This window comes from Molothrus aeneus, chromosome 28, assembly GCF_037042795.1.
Source record: "Molothrus aeneus isolate 106 chromosome 28, BPBGC_Maene_1.0, whole genome shotgun sequence".
In the NCBI taxonomy this organism is placed as follows: Eukaryota; Metazoa; Chordata; class Aves; order Passeriformes; family Icteridae; genus Molothrus; species Molothrus aeneus.
The window spans coordinates 2,986,577-3,002,403 of NC_089673.1; the positions used below are offsets into that span (position 1 = coordinate 2,986,577).

The 15,827-nt window shown below is 63.1% G+C and overlaps 2 protein-coding genes across 2 annotated transcripts; both read left to right on the top strand.

Annotated features, from left to right (window-relative positions):
* Window positions 1-225: 225 nt before the first annotated feature.
* On the top strand, window positions 226-11,386 carry WIPF2 (WAS/WASL interacting protein family member 2). Its single transcript, XM_066566857.1, has 8 exons — window positions 226-286; window positions 6,233-6,345; window positions 6,511-6,643; window positions 6,781-6,900; window positions 7,325-7,975; window positions 9,022-9,231; window positions 9,340-9,441; window positions 10,215-11,386. Exons 2-8 carry the CDS (start codon window positions 6,283-6,285, stop codon window positions 10,253-10,255), a joined length of 1,320 nt encoding a protein of 439 aa, XP_066422954.1. The 5' UTR covers window positions 226-286; window positions 6,233-6,282; the 3' UTR covers window positions 10,256-11,386.
* A 782-nt stretch (window positions 11,387-12,168) lies between these two features.
* On the top strand, window positions 12,169-15,671 carry CDC6 (cell division cycle 6). Its single transcript, XM_066566994.1, has 11 exons — window positions 12,169-12,406; window positions 12,646-12,864; window positions 13,304-13,503; window positions 13,582-13,745; window positions 13,863-13,969; window positions 14,118-14,257; window positions 14,344-14,444; window positions 14,567-14,631; window positions 14,756-14,955; window positions 15,065-15,205; window positions 15,499-15,671. The coding sequence occupies exons 1-11, from the start codon at window positions 12,169-12,171 to the stop codon at window positions 15,586-15,588; spliced, it is 1,665 nt and encodes a 554-aa protein (XP_066423091.1). The 3' UTR covers window positions 15,589-15,671.
* The last annotated feature ends 156 nt before the right edge of the window (window positions 15,672-15,827 follow it).

Below are 15,827 nucleotides of genomic sequence, written 5' to 3' on the forward strand. Positions count from 1 at the left end.
TCAGCAGCCTTTCTGCGCAGAGCGGGGTATTTCTTCCCGGTGGTGCCGCTGTGCCTTCGGTCACCGGGACACGGCGGCGCTGGGTGCTCGCGGAACCGCCCTGACCTTCCCAATACGGCGGTGACGGGCGCTTCCCTTATGGCCGCCCGACCTCCTCATCATGGCGCCGCTGCCCCGCCGTGCCCCGCCCACATCCGGTCGTGCCGCGCAGGCGCAGAGGGCCCAGGACCGCCATTTCGTTCGGCGGGGCTGGGGCCGGGGCCGGGAGCGGCGGGAGGAGCCGCGGGTGAGCGGGGGAGGGCCGGGGGGGATCGGCGGGGCCGGGCCGGGGCTTGCGGGGCTCGGGGGGCCGGGACTGCGGCCCCGGGACGCCTGTATGGGGTGTGGTGGCTGGGGGTGGGCGCGTGGGGCCTGTGCGGAGCCCGGGACCGGCGGGGCTGGGGGCGCGCTGAGGCCTGCGCGGATCTGGGGGGTGCCCGGGCCCGGCTGAGGGTCCTCGGGGCCGGCTATGGAGTGACAGGAACTGGGGGGCTGGAGTTCTCACATGGACCCCCTGGACCCTCCCACCCTGACCCCCGGGCCGCCTGTGAGATTTCCCACCTCCCTGAGCCCTGGGTCACATCAGGGACCCTTCCCCAGAACTGCCCTGGACCCCCAGCATGGGTGTGTGAGCCCACCACCATGGGGACCCCCACTCTGAACTCAAGGTCTCCTCTGAGAGCCATCCCCAGGACCGCCATGGATCTCCACTGAGACCCTCGTACTTCCTTGGCCCTGCCACCCTGACCCCTGAGTTAGGTGTGGGGTCCCTCCCCGGGACCTTCCTTGTGCCCCCACCCTGGGTGTGCCTGGAACTGGCGGGACCAGGGGCAGGGGACCCCCTGGGATCCCCACGCTGACCTCCTGGACTTCTCTACCCCTCCTTGGACTGCTGTCTTTGGGTTGGCTGGAATCAGCAGGGCCAGAGCTCTAGGACCTCCACCCTGACCCCTCTGGGACTGTCCTAAGATCCCTGCACTGACCCCTGGACCCTTTCACCTTGACCCCTGGGTCACTTCAGAGACCCTTCCCCAGGACTCCCCAACCTGAGGCTTTCCAGAGCTGGCAGGGCTGGGGGCCTGGGACCCCCACTCTGACTCCTGGCACCCCTCTGAGACCCCCATATTGAAGCCCTGGACCCTTCCCCCCCTCCCAGGACCCTCCTGGACCCTCAGTATGGAGACTTTGACCCCAGAGTGTCCTGTGGGCTCCCCCTATGGCCTCTGAGACCCCCACCATGACCCCTTTGACCCCTGACTGCTGGGTCACCTCAGGGTCCCCTCCCCATGACCCCCTTGGAGCTGTCCAGAACAGGACCAGGGGCCAGGGACCCCCAGTGTGACCCCTGTGTCTACCTGGGACCCTTCCCATGACCCTTGGGACCCCTCCACCCTTCCCAGGACCCCCCTGAACCCCCTCTTTGACCCCTGGGACCCTCACACTGATCCCCTGGACCCCCACCCTGTGGGTGCCCAGAACCAGAAAGGGCTGGGGGTGCACTGGGGGACACCCAGTGACAGGGGGGACCCCTGTTTGGGCTACAGAAGGACAGACGGACCTTTTGGAGCCTGTGGTGGCTTAGGGATGACCATGGACCCAGAGTTCCATGGAATCCTGGGATGACTCGAGTTGGAAATGACCTTAAATCCCATCTTCCACTGGAAGGGGCTGTTCCAAACCCCATCCAGGCTGGAACACTTCCAGGGATGGGGCGGCCACAGCTTTTTCTGGGCAACGCTGGAGCTCAGTTGCCCAGGGAGACACATCCAGGGCTCTCTGCTCCCGGTGCTGCGGATGGGAGGGAGGGCCGGTGCACCGGGAGCGCTCCGGGAGGGATCCCACTCTGCACCCGGAATTCCCAGCTCCGGCTCGAAGGAACCGGGAAGTCCCCGCGTCTCCTGCCGCTTCCTCCCGCTGGAATAATTGAGCGCTTCCTGCCCAGCCCCTCGGTTCCTGCCCAGCCCCTCGTGTGCCACCTCTCCCTTCCCGGCTTCCTTTTGCCTCTTCGGCGAAGGGGGAGCGGCAGGGGAGGCTGGCAGGACGGGCTTTTCCTGCTTTTCCTTTTGCTGCAGCGGAATTTCGGGACAGGGTGCCTTGCTCCTGATTAAAGGTTTCCTCTGCTGAGTGACCTGAGATGGGAGCAAGGCACAGACTGGAGCTGTGGGTTCTGAGCTGGGGAAACTGAGGCTGTGGGAACTGGGAATGGGGAAACTGAGGCCAAGGAAACTGTGGAGAGGAAAACGGAGGATGTGGAAGTTGTGGATGGATAGGGAAACCGAAGTTGTGGAAGCTGTGGGTGGGTGGGGAAACTGAGGCTGTGGAGCTCATCCCTGAGGAATTAGAAACTCCGCAGATCGGGGTTTTTGTTAAAAACGCCTCGTCAGAGCCCGCGGGTCGTTAATAATTCACAGGGAGCGTCTGGATCCCGCGGGGCCGGAGCGTGTCTGTCTGTCTGCACGCAGGGATGCGCCGGCTCCGCGGGATGCTCCAAATGGAGCTGGCAGCTCGGCTCGGGAAGCATGCTGATAGGATTTTAAAAGCTTGAATGACCTTAAATCCTGCGATGGCTGTCGCTCAGGATAAATTATTTATGTAGCATCCTCAGCTCCTCGGGAGCGGGCAGGAATGTCAGGCTGCGGAGGGAGGACAGGGTTGGAATTTGGGAGGGGGTAACGAAGAACTGCGGGTTTGGATGGGAAGAGAGGGAAGATAAAGGCGCGGGGGCGGGTGTTGGAGAGGTCCAGCCTTGGAAGTCGTTCCCAAACCGGTGCGGCCGCATTTCTGCACCGACATCAGAGGGTGGAAATTCCTCTTGATCTGCAGTTCAAAGCCTCCCTGAGGATGAGGCGCTGCACTTCGGGCTTGCAAATGTGAAATACAAATCCGCCCCGGAGCCCAAATCCCCCTGAAAAGCGAGGAAATAGGCGGCTGAAGGTCACTGCTGCTGCCTGTCCTGCTCCAGCAGCAATCCCCCCGGGATGAGCGGGATGGGGGCTGCTGCTGGGGAGGGCCTTTCAATTCCCTCCACAGCAAACAGGGACTTGAAAAATGCCTGGAAAACGTGGCCTGTCTCCCAGGCTGGGCCGAATCTGCCCAATCCTGCTGCTTTTAGGGGACAAGGGGCAGCTGAATGTCAAGTTCTTGGGATTTAGTAATGTTTTGATCGCAGGGTTGGCAGGGCAGTGCTGATCCAAATCACTGCCGAGGCGTCTGTGGCCATGGTGGGCTCCAGCGTGTGGAACAGCAGCTCTGAAGCAGCTTTCCACAGGGTGACCTCGATCCTCTGATCTCTCCCTCCTCCCAAGGGACAGCTTTTCACACCTTGTTTTCCTCCTGCTTTGCTCAGAGCTTTCCTGAGGTTTGGTTTGGATTGGAAAAGCAAAGGCACTGTGTAAACCTGCCCCTCCTGCCTCAGCCCAGCTTTTATCCACTGGTGTCTTTGGATTCAGCTCTTCCCAGCCACTTTCCCTGTGAGCACAGGGAGCTGCCACACAGCTTATGGAGCTCTCAGAGGCTCTGATGTGTCTTGGTGGAAGGGTCCTGATAGGGAAGAACAAAGAAAGAGTGCAGAGAAGTTGGAGCGTTGTTCACAGGGATAACTTCTACCAGGCATGAAGGGGTGCTGGGAGGAAAACTCCCCCCTTTTTTCTTTTCCTGGAGGATTTAGCTCCTGTCTCCCTAATCTGTATCAGCTGGGTCTGTCTTCTTGCACATGAAAGATCCAGGCTGTATTTCAAAGGCACCGTTCCCAGCCGGAGCTCTCAGCTTTTCCCAGCCGTGTGTGCTGAGTTCAGGGCCTCTCGATTTTGGTTTTTCAATGTGACCTTTGCTGTTAATCCCCAGCCCGAACGGGGCCGTGCACCGAAATGGAATGACCTGTTTCTTGGGAATTCAGCTCCAGTTTATCCTCAAGCTGCTTTAGCTTAAACTCTTCTCTCCTTTCCTCTCGCTCTTCTAGGTCAGAGCCTGGATCCAAGCGCAGGTTTTGCTTTAAGGACACCTTAGAGGGGAGATAGTGACTCGTGATCTGTTTGTAGAAATACCCCCCTTGTCCTGCAGGGCCCTGTGGATTGTCCCTGTGGACTGTCTGGAGCCTGTCACAGGGTGTCAGCAGGTCACACTGAGAGACCCCAGCAGTGCTGGCCTGGCACGGGTGGCACTGGCTGGTTTGTGCCAACTGACAAATCCCTGTTTGTCTGTCTGTGAGATGAGTTGCTGTCACAGGGGCCACCGAGGGAGGTGTCACCCTGGCAGTAACCAGCTGGCACAGCAGCAGAGCGGGGACACAACACGTGACGTTCCCGTGGGTCGGAAGGTGCTGGCCCTGGCATCACTCCTGTGCTGGCTCAGGGCTGTGACACACGAGCCCCAGTCAGGAGTCTCCTTACCTGGCGTGTTCCTCAGCTGGATCCCTGCTAATTCCCTCCAGCAGCTGATCCAGCAGGGCTGGGGCTCTGCCCGGAGCCACTCGTGCCACCCTGGCCCTGTGATCCCACTGTGGGTGGGAAGGAGCACAGGGAAAAGTGCTCCTGTTCCAACACGTCCCAGATGAGCACGTTCAGAGCCGTCTGTGATCCTGCTCCAGTGGGAAAGGCTAAGGCTGGATGGGTTTGCTGGGTGTTGTTCCTGACTGGAGTGTCCATAGGGATTGATGGATGTTGGGTCTTGGGTGGGAGGCCTCGAGCTCAGGCTGGGGAGAAGGAGCAGCACATTTGTTACAGAGGGCACTGGGGAGCTGGGACTCTCAGGGACTTGGAAAATGCCATAAGATAGAGGGAGGAATGTCTTCCCGATGAAGCTGTAGCTGAGGACTTCTCACAGGGCAGAAGAGCTGATTTTAATTAAAAAGCAGTTTATTAGGTATTTATTTATTTCCCTGAACCCCAGAGCCAGTGGTTTGCCTGAGGGCAGGGGAGCTGCTGCTGTGGCAGCCATGCTGCTGCTGCTCCCTGCTTCCCGTTCTCACACCCTGGGAATGTCTGACAGAGGATGGACCCGTGTCCTGTGGGATTAGGAAGTTGTAGTTTATCTAGCAGGAGATGAGTGGGAGAAGAGATCTGGTTGTTAATACCTGGTACAAACCTGAGTCATAAAGGAACTTTCCCTGCGGTGGGGGCTGTTCCCGTGCCCTCTGTCACCTGCCCTGGAGGTCAGGGCTCGGAAATGGGAAGTTTCAGGTGTGAAACTGCCCTGTCCTTTCCTCCTGTTGGTGGTGTGCTTCCCGTTAGTGACTGTGGAATAGGTTTTCCTGTGGGAAGGACATCTGTGGCCCAGAGAGGGACATTTGTCCCCTGCCTCAGGGTCTGCCCTGTGCTGCTGGGACTCTCCATGTGGTGAGCAAGGCCTCCAGTCATCACATTCCTATTCCCTGAGCCTGTGCTATGGGAGGCCCTACCTGAGCACTGCTGTCAGTGGCACGAGGGCCTGTGACTTCCCAGTGATTCAGGCTCCCCTTCCTGTCCCCAGTCCCTCTGTGTTCCGTCTCCAGTGCCTACCGGAGCTGCCGGGCCCCGCGGAGCCCCGGGAGCTGTTCCAGGTGAGCCATGGTGCCAGACAGGTTTATTCTGGGCTTCTGAGGAGTTGGAGCATGGCCAGATCTGTGCTGGGAAAGCTGGTTTCCCTGACTGCTTGGACAGCTTTGAGGGGGCTTTGGAGTTGTGGGGTGCAGAGAGCCTTCAGTGCTGGAGGGTTATTGATGTAGGAGTCAAGAGGTTGGGAAATTCGGGGATGGGAGGCAGCCACAGGACAGTCCTGTGCTGCTTCCTGCTGCTCTGGCCGCTCTGGAGCTGGAGCCATCTGGCAGATTTGCCCTGGCCATGGCTGGAGAGGCCATGGGGCCACGTGCCAGTGCTGGGGGGCTACTGTCACCCTCCCAAGTGAGCAGCCCCCAGCTGCAGCTGGAGGAGCTGGATGGATGGTGCAGGATCAGCTTGGCCAGGTTTTGTCTGCCGGGCGAGGTGGTTGTGTGAGACGTGTCCTGGGTTTTGACTGCAGGGAGCCCTGGGGATTTGTGGGGGGAGGATGTGCTGGCTCCCACCCCTGGCACCTGCTGCTCCAGGGTGTTGGGGCAGCCTGGGAGAGCAGCTCCAGCTGCTGCTCTGCACGGGCACGGGGCACCAGCACAATTCCCCGCTGGCTGTGTTTCACCTCCAGCTTTCCCCACGTTCCCTGACTGCTTCCTCCCTTCCTGCAGGCATGAGTGCCCAGGCCTGCCCCCAGCACTGAGAGCCCGGAGCCGCCAGGATGCCGATCCCTCCTCCCCCGCCGCCGCCCCCCGGCCCCCCGCCGCCCCCCACCCTCAGTCAGGTAGGGGTCACCTCGCTGGGCTGGGAGCTGGGCTGTCCCCACAGGGGCCACTGGAGGAGGCTGGCTGAGGCAGGGCTGGGGTGCTCTGGGAGCTGGGGATGCAGAGCTGGGCTGTTCCTGTGCTCTGGGGTCCTGGGGAGGTGCTGAGCTGCTGCTCCTCTCCAGGCGAACACGGAACCGCCGAAGCTGAGCAGAGAGGAGCAGCGGGGCCGCGGGGCCCTCCTGCAGGACATCTGTAAAGGGACCAAGCTCAGGAAAGTGACCCAAATCAATGACCGGAGTGCACCCATCTTGGAAAGTGAGTCCCCAGCAGGCTCCCAGCCCCACGCTGGGTGCCGCCGTACCCTGCAGGGCGCTTGCCCATCTGGTTCCCAGCGGCTCCTCATTGGAGGAGCGGATAATTCCAGGCTTAACCTCTTTCCTCCCTCCTTTCAGAGCCCAAGGGCAGCGGCGGCAGCAGCTACGGCTCCGGCTCAGCTGCCATCCAGCCCAAGGGCGGCCTCTTCCAAGGCGGCGTTCCCAAGCTCAGACCTGTAGGAGCCAAGGACAGCTCAGGTAATGGCCACTGGCCCGTGGTCTGCGTGGGGGTCCCTGGGGAGGGCCCTGAGCAGGAAGGGGTTGAGGATCTCACTGTGTATCCCTGGGGATTTTAGCTGCTAAGAGGCAGGACCCCAAATCACATCCCATGCATGGCACAGGCCAGCTGTGCCCTCCCTGAGCCTCAGCCCCACACACAGACTTGGAGGGCGCAGGAGTTTCGTGTATTGCTGAACTCTGTGTGTTCTCTGTGGTGGCCACAGAGTAGAGTGGTGAGAGAGGAGCCGTGTGTGGCTGTGCTCAGTGCCAGCTCCCCGCGTGTGCCAAAAAGCTGTCCCTGGCCATCCCTTGGCCTGGCCCTCCTTGGCCGTGGCTCTGTACAGGGACAGGGCACTGCTCCCATGCCATCCCCAGTCCCTCACTGTGCTCTCCTTCCCCGCAGACAGCTCCACTAAACAAACACTACAAGTCCCTGGCTCCCGAGCAGCTGCTCCCAGGCCCCCCGTGCCGGCCAACAACAGCCGCCCTCAGGACGATGCCGACAGCAGCCGGGGCTCCCCGCCGGAACTGCCGCGCACGCAGAGACCCTCCCTGCCTGACCTGTCCCGGCCCGGCGCCGCCGGTGGCACCGGCATGAAGCACAGCTCCTCGGCCCCGCCGCCCCCGCCGCCGGGACGCCGCGCCGCCGCCCCCCCGGCCCCCCCTCCAGCGCACGCCAAGGCCTCGCCCTACAACCGGGAGAAGCCGCTGCCGCCCACCCCGGGACAGCGCCTGCCCGGCAGCAGGGACGGGCCCCCCGCCCCGCCGCCCATCAAACCCCCCCCTTCCCCTGTCAGCCTCCGCTCGGGCGCTCAGGGCCAGTCCCTCGCCCCCCCGCCGCCCCCTTACCGGCAGCCCCCCGGTGTCCCCAACGGCCCCTCCAGCCCCAGCAGCGAGTCGGCCCCAGAGCTGCCGCAGAGACACAACTCCTTGCACAGGAAGGCACCGGGCCCCCTGCGGGGCCTGGCGCCGCCGCCGCCCGCTGCTGCCTCCCCGAACCTGCAGAGCAGCCGCCCCCCGCCGCCGGCCAGGGACCCCCCGAGCCGTGGAGCAGGTGAGAGACCCCCTGAGCCGTGGAGTGGGTAAGAGCCACTGGCTCCACGGTGCCTGGGGGCAGCTGGGGTGATCAGGGTGGCAAGAGTTGGCTTCTGGGCACAGTGAGTGTTCTGCATGTGGTGATGGGGCTGGGCTGGGGCAGGAGCTGTAGTGCCATGTTTAACACATGTCCTTGGTCATGTCCTGCGATAATCCAGCTCCTTCCAAGCCTGGTGCTGGCAGTGGGTTGTGACTGGGCAACTCCTGCCCATGCTCTCCTGGGGTGGGAGATGAGAATGCGGGAGAGCATAGCTCCCCTGAGCTTCCTAAATGTCACTGGGAGGATGCAAAAAGCTATGGCAGAGCAGGGAGAAGCCTTTCCCTGGGTGTGCAGCCCTCGGGAGTGTGTCCCCGTGGCTGGGACTGCTGTTGGCTGTGCCCCAGTGCCCCCCCGTGCACTCCTGGGCTCCCCGTCCAGACCGCAGCTCCTGCCTGGGCCCCTGCCAAGCCGCTCCGTCCTTCTGGCCCTGCCAGAATCCCTCCTCAGAGCTACAGCTGGGGATCTGCGCTGTCAGCCCGAGTGTAATTAGGCTAATGAGGAGCACGAACTGCCACGGAGCCTCTGCGGGAGGCTGGGCAGGAGTGAGAGGTGGGTCAGAGGGGCTGTGGGTCCTGTCACTGCCTCGGTGACACTGCGGATGTGGCTTCCAGTCCTGGCAGGCAGCATCTTGGCTCCATGTGGAGCTGCTGCCCTTGGACTCTCTGGATTGTAGCTGCTCCTGAGATCTCCTCTGGTGCAGAGGGACCTGTGCTCACTGTGGGACTGGAGCAGCCCCCGGGGTGGATGGTGAGCCATGGGGCAGCAGGGCTGGCTGGTCCTTGCGCTGCAGCTGGTGGAGGGATGAGGAATGCAGATGTCAGGAGCGAGCAGGAAATCTCCGGGCACGCGTAGGAGCAACCCTGGGCCGCGGTCTGGCGCGGCAGCTGGCCTGGAACGCTCCGGGGGACGTCCCTGGGTTTGCCCCGGGAATGCCGCGCTCGGCGCTGACCCCGCTGTCCCCGCAGCTCCGCCGCCCCCGCCGCCGATGCTGCGGAACGGAGGGCGCGACGCCCCCCCGCCCCCACCCCCCTACAGACTGCACGGCCCCGCCGAGCCCCCCAGCCGGGGGAAGCCCCCGCCGCCACCCACCCGGACCCCGGCCGGGCCCCCGCCGCCGCCACCGCCCGTGCGCAACGGGCACCGGGACTCCATCTCCACCGTCAGAGCATTCCTGGGTGAGTGGGACCCCGCACGGATCCCCCTCAGAGCCGAGCCCTGTGGCTTTGGCCAGGCTCTCCAAGAGCCCCCCTCCCTCACCTGCCCTTTGTGCTGTTTCTTCACAGATGACTTTGAATCCAAATACTCCTTTCATCCCGTTGAAGACTTCCCAGCCCCAGAGGAATATAAATACTTCCAGAGAATCTACCCCAGCAAAACAAACAGAGGTGAGGAGGAGGACGTGTCCCAAATTCCCTTTGCCCTCTTGTGCTCTCATGGCTGGCACTGTCCTGTTTGTCCCTGCACAGGGTGGGTGGTGCAGTGGCCGTGCCCTGGGCCCTGCTGGTGTTCTGGGGGTGCTGATCCTCATTCCCAGGGGTCCCAAGCCCTGAAGGGTGGGTGATAGGTGGTTCAGTAGCCATGCCCTGGGCCCTGCTGGTGTTCTGGGGGTGCTGAGCCCCATTCCCAGAGGTCCCTGAGGACAGCTCTCTGTGCTGTGGGGCAGGGCAGAAATATGGGCCGTGTGGATGCCCTATCCCACCTGCTCCTGGTTTGCCTACAGAGCTCAATCCTGCCTTTGCTTAGCACCTTTGGCACCAGAGGGGATCTCAAAGGACCCCACAGCCAGGGCAGGGCTGGGGGGATGCAGACCCTCAGGATAAACCCCAAGCACTGGCGCTCGGACCCAGCAGAGCTCAAAGTGCCCTTGGTGCTGCACGTCAGCGCTGCGGATCCCGGCGGAGACTCCGGGGAGAATGGGATGCTCGTTTATTTTTAGAGCCATGAATGTTTAATGCGGGTTTGAAAAGCCCCGAGCTCGGTGTGGCTGCAGCGGCTGCTGCCAGGCACAAATCCCAGGCTCCAGATCTCCGCGGGGAGGTCGGGGTGGGGGGGGGGAGCCAGCAGCTGGCGCGGGGGTGTGGAGAAAGGAGGGAGGGAGGGAGAGCAGCCGTGCTGGATCCAGCTCTGCACAGCTCCAACAGGCTTCCTTGTCTTGCAGCTACTCGTGGGGCTCCCCCTCTGCCCCCCATCCCCAGGTGAAAGCGGGCTGTGCGGGTGGATTGTTCCAGAGCAGAGACGTGGAGCTCCTTCCCCTTCCTCAGCCAGAACCCCCCCACCTCCCAGCGCCCCGGATCCTGCATGACACACTCCCAGCCTCTCCCAGGATACCAGATCCCCCCAGTGCAGCGTGCTCCGCCAGCTCCGCCTCATCTATGCACCCCCCAGGAATCAGTGACCTCGTGGCAAGCCTGGATGGGTCCATCCCTCATTGCTCCTCATGGATCCTGCGTCGGGATCTGCCTGGGAGCCAGGCACGGGACTTAAGGCCGAGCTGTGTGCTGGCTGTTGGGACCAGGGGGGCTCGTGGAGGGGTGGCTGGGGTCAGGCAGGGAATGGACACGCTGTGAGACCCCCCCAGAGCGAGGGGGAGCAGGGACTGGCCGGCAGAGCCTCGTCATCCTGGTGGAACCTTGTTATCCCGGCACAGCCCATTGCTTTTTTGCACAGGAGCCAGTGGAGGCAGGGGGGGACATGAGTGGGACCATGCAGGGATACCCCAACAGCTGGTGGGGACCCCCTTTCTCTGACCCTACAGGGGGGCACCCCCATGTGCCCCCCTCAAAACCACTGCTCCCCTGGCACTTCCCCCTGGGATTCCCCTGGCTCTCACTGCTGACTCCCCCCAAACTTGAGCATTTTAACGAGAAAACACTAATTACATGGGGAGGGGGCCATTTGTGCTGGGTCTGGCACACCAGGGGGCACGTGAGGGGGGCCCTGGGGGCCGGGGATGTTTTGCCTTACACTCCCTGTCCGACGGGGGGGGGTCACACTAACGTAGTTACTGATCTCTTTGTACCATAGCAGGAAGGACATGGGGTGCAGGGGGGCCACCCCTGCAGGCGGGTTTGGGGCTCATTCAGGGGATTTTTTTTTTTTTCTATGATGATGGACCTTCCCCTGTTGAGGCTGGAGCGAGGTGGGTGAGGGGTGAGTGTGGGGTTTCTCTGGAGAATGAGCCCCCTCCCCAGTGCTGCCCTTTGGGTTAAATAAAGGTTCAATACGGTTCTGCCCCTCCAGGAGCGAGGGGCCCTTTTAAAAGGGAACAGGAATTTGGAGGAGCTGGAAATTACATTTAAATAAAAGTAATAAAGTGATTAATGATGTCAAGGACGCTGTCTAAGGGGGAGGTTGCCAGGAAACCCTTTTCTTTTTTGGAGGTGATGCCCCAAGGGCTGGGTGCAGGGCACTTTGGCAGTCAGAGTGGAGGGTACTGGGAGCGCAGTAGGAAGGCAGGAAGGGGGTTACTGGTGTCACTGGGACCACTGGGAAGGAGGATTGTGGGTACTGGGAGCAGGGGGAGAAGCGCCGTGGGGAATACTGGGAGGAAGGGTGGGGAGTATGGGAGCGTGGAGAGACAAGACTGGGCGGCAGTAGAAAAGCAATGTAGGAGGAACTGGTGGCACTGGGAGTACGGGGAAGACTGGGTTGGGGGGTGCGGGCCGTGGGAGCACTGGGGGAACTGGGAGGGCGGAGTACCCGCAGGCGGACTACAGCTCCCAGCCTGCCCCGCGCGCCGCGCTCGGCTCCTTCCGTCCTGCCTCGGCTGCGCTCGCTGATTGGCCGGTCTGTTGCGGCCCTTCCTCCGGCCGCGGCGATTGGCGGCGGCGGCAGCGGCGCAGCCAATGGGAAGAAGGGGGCGGGGACAGCTCGGCCTGGTGGCGGGAAGTGCGGAGCCGGGGCTGATTTGGCGCGAGAAGGTCGGGGCGGCAGCGGGGCGGGCCCGCGGGGGTTTGGGGGGACCCGAGGGGGGTTGGGGGGTACATGGGGGCCAGAAATGGGGGGCAGCGCGGTGGGGATCGGGACTCGAGGGGCAGGGGGTGGCCGGGATCCGCGGGGCGGGCGGTCCATTCTCACCTGGTCGCTGTTCTCCTCCAGCCGTAGCCCCCGCCATGGCCAGCAGCAGCCTGCAGAGCCAGCCCACCATCGGCTTCCCCCGCACGAGGAGCGCCCGACGCCTCGCTGCCCCCTCGGCCAAGAGCGACCCCGACGCCCCTGCTCTGCGCCCCTCGCCGCGTTCCAAGGCCTCGGGCTCCTCCGGCCAGGCCAGCCCGGACACACGCTCAAGCCGGGCCACAGCGCAGACCCTAAGCCCCAAAGCGCAGCCCCTGAGCCCCCGAAAACGCCTGGGTGAGTCCCTCCACCGGGACTCCCCGGGAATCGTGGGGGGCACATCCCCCTTCTCATCCCGGGGGGTCTGGGACAGACAGACAGACCCAGCCCCGTCCGGCTCTGGTCCAGCTGCGTTTGCGGCTTCACCCCCATTTCGGGAGGAAGAGCTGCTCCCGCGGGGCTTTGGGGGGGGGCTGAAGCATAAACTCCCCCAGGGAGAGCGGCCCTGTGTCACCACCAGCCTGTTGTCCCCGCAGGTGATGACAACCTGTGCAATGTCCCCCATGCCTTATCTTGCTCCCCGGCCAAACGCAGCAAGGAGAACCAGGGGCGTCGCCTGCTCTTTGGGGACCCCTCGGCCTCCCCCGAGCAGCCCAAGGGCTTGGGGCCATCCCCACGGAGTGGGGGGCCAGAGACTCCCCGGAGCTCGGGGCTCAACAGGCAGCAGCCACGCACCCGGCTCTTCAGGCAGGAAGGTGGGTATGGGGTGATGGGTGTGGGCAGGGCAGGGTATGGGGTTATGGATGGGATGGGGATGGAGGAAGGTGGGTATGGGGTTATGGATGGGATGGGGATGGAGGAAGGTGGGTATGGGGTTATGGATGGGCTTGTGAGTGTGGGTAGGGCTGACTGTGGGGTTATGGATGGGATTGTGAGTGTGGGCAGGGCTGAGTATGGGGTTATGGATGGGATGGGGATGCAGGGATGGGTATGGGACTGGGAATATGGATAAGGGATGGTGATAGGGGTCGAGTTGAGGGTGTGGAGCAAAGGATGGGGTTGGGGATATGAGGATGGGGTATATGGAGCTAGGGATAGATATGAAGGCAGGGATGAGGATGGGGATGATGATCAGCTGGGATGGGGTCCCAGCAGTGCCACCTCCCTCCCTGAGTCCTCTTGCTCCCTGTGCAGGTACCTGTTACCAGCAGGCCAAGCAGGTGCTGCACGCGGCCGTGCCCGAGCGGCTGCAGGGCAGGGAGAAGGAGACGGGGCTGCTGCGGCAGTTCCTGCTGGAACACGTCCTGGGGCGCCGGCCCGGCAGCCTCTACGTGTCCGGAGCCCCTGGGACTGGCAAAACAGCCTGTCTGAGCCGTGTTCTGCTCGACTGCAAGGTGTGTGCCATGGCCAGGCTGTGGGGCTGCTCTGGGGGCAGTGGGATGGGGCTGCTGTAACATTCCCATTCCTGGCAGGACAAGCTGGCTGGCAGCAGGACTGTGGTGCTGAACTGCATGGCACTGGGCAGCCCCCACAGCGTCTTCCCTGCCCTGGCACAGCAGCTGGGGCTGCCCATGGCCACTGGCCGGGAGCGTATCAGGAGCCTGGAGAAGCATCTGACGGCCCAGGGGCCCATGGTGTGAGTTCCCTGTCTCTGCTGGGTGGAGTGGGATTCCCCTGGATGCAGCAGCTCTGCTCACCCTGCTTAGAGTGCTGTGAAGTGACAGAGCAGGGGTTGATCAGGGCTCTCCCACAGCCTCCTGGTGCTGGATGAGCTGGACCAGCTGGAGAGCAAAGGCCAGGACGTGCTCTACACCCTCTTTGAGTGGCCCCAGCTGCCCAGCTCCAGGCTCGTCCTCGTGGGTGAGTGTGCAGGGTGTGTAGGAGGGTGCACTGCTCTCCTGGGCACCCTCCCTCTTTAGTGGGGGTTGATGGAGACTTCTCTTTGCAGCCCCCTCCTGCTCTCTCCTTGGAGAACAGCCCTCATCCTCCTCTTCCTCTCGCCCTGCAGGGTTGGCCAATGCCCTGGACCTGACAGACAGGAGCCTGGCCAGGCTGGGAGCCCACCTGGCTGGCAAGCCCCGGCTGCTGCACTTCCCACCCTACACCAAGGAGCAGCTCACCCTCATCCTGCAGGAGAGGCTGGGACAGGTGGGGACATGGGGAGGACAGACTGGGGGACCATGGGGTCCTCTGCCCACACAGGTGGCAGCACTGACGGCCCTGGTGCCCCACAGGTGGCAGGTGACCCTGTCCTGGACTCTGCTGCACTCCAGTTCTGTGCCCGCAAGGTCTCTGCAGTCTCTGGTGATGCTCGCAAGGCCCTGGATGTCTGTAGGTCAGTGTGTGCCCCAAAACCCAGCCAGATTGGTCCCTGGGAGTCTGCATGGCTCTCCTGCACCACGGTGCCCGTGCCAGGGGTGCCCACTCTGCCTGGCACTCAGGGCTGTCCCTCCCCAGGCGTGCTGTGGAGGTGGTGGAGCTGGAGGTGCGAGGCCAGACCCTGCTGAAGCCACTGCCCAGGGGTGAGTCCCTGCTGTCAGAGCCAAAACCCTGCTCTGGGGTCACCTCAGTGGGAGTCTGGGCTCCCCTTGTGGGACACCTCTCTCCCTGTTCTCACCTCCCTGGGATCCTCTGTCTGTCCCACAGGTGACTCCCCGGTGTCCCCTGTCCCCAAGCGCGTGGGGCTCCTGCACATCTCCCGGGTGCTCTCGGAGGTGTTTGGGGACCGCCTGGCAGGGGGGTCCCGGGGGGCCCAGGACACCTTCCCCCTGCAGCAGAAGGTGCTGCTCTGCTCCCTGCTCCTGCTTGCCCGGCGCTCCCACGCCCGTGAGGTGACCCTGGGGAAGGTGAGTGCACGTGGGACCCTCTCAGGGCTGCACCTGGGCAGTGGGTGGGCGTCCCTGGGGTGTCCCTTGGGGGCTTTGCTGTGGTGTAACCCCTCCCTGCCCTCCCCAGCTCCACGACACCTACAGCCAGGTGTGCCGGCGGCAGCAGCTCCCCGCCGTCGACCAGGCCGAGTGTCTGTCCCTTGTCACCCTCCTGGAGTCCCGCGGCGTCCTCGAGCTCAAGAGGGCCAAGGAGGCCCGGCTGGCCAAGGTACCGTGGGGTGCTGGGGCAGGAACAGCGCTGGGACACGATGCAGTGGTGGGGCAGGGGCAGGATCTGGCAGCTCGGTGCTGAGCAGCTCTGATCTCCCTCCCAGATTTCCCTCCCAGGGTCTGGTGACAGTGCTGGGACATGATTCAGTGGTGGGAGTGGGGCAGGATCTGTCAGCTCGGTGCTGAGCACCCCTGTTCTCCCTCCCAGGGTCTGGTGACAGCACTGGGACAGGATGCAGTGGTGGGGCAGGGCAGGATCTCGGTGCTGAGCACCCCTGTTTTCCCTCCCAGGTTTCCCTGATGCTGGAGGAGGCAGCTCTGGAGCACAGGCTGCAGGACACGGCGCTGGTGGGCAGCATCCTCACCCAGGGGTTGCACTAACGCCCTCCCTGTGGTCCCAAGGGGGATTTTGCTGCTGTGGCAAGAGCAGACAAGTGGCTCCCAAGGTTTTGGACATTTGTCAAGTTCTGCCCTGGGGGCTGTCAGTCTGGGGTCTTTTTATTAATATTTTAATGTAATAATATTATTAATGTTTTATTGTAATTGCTGCATGATGGGAGCTTAGGTGGGAGGCTGGGACACCCCTCAGCCCCTCTGTGGCCCCCACAGCCTTTGAGTAG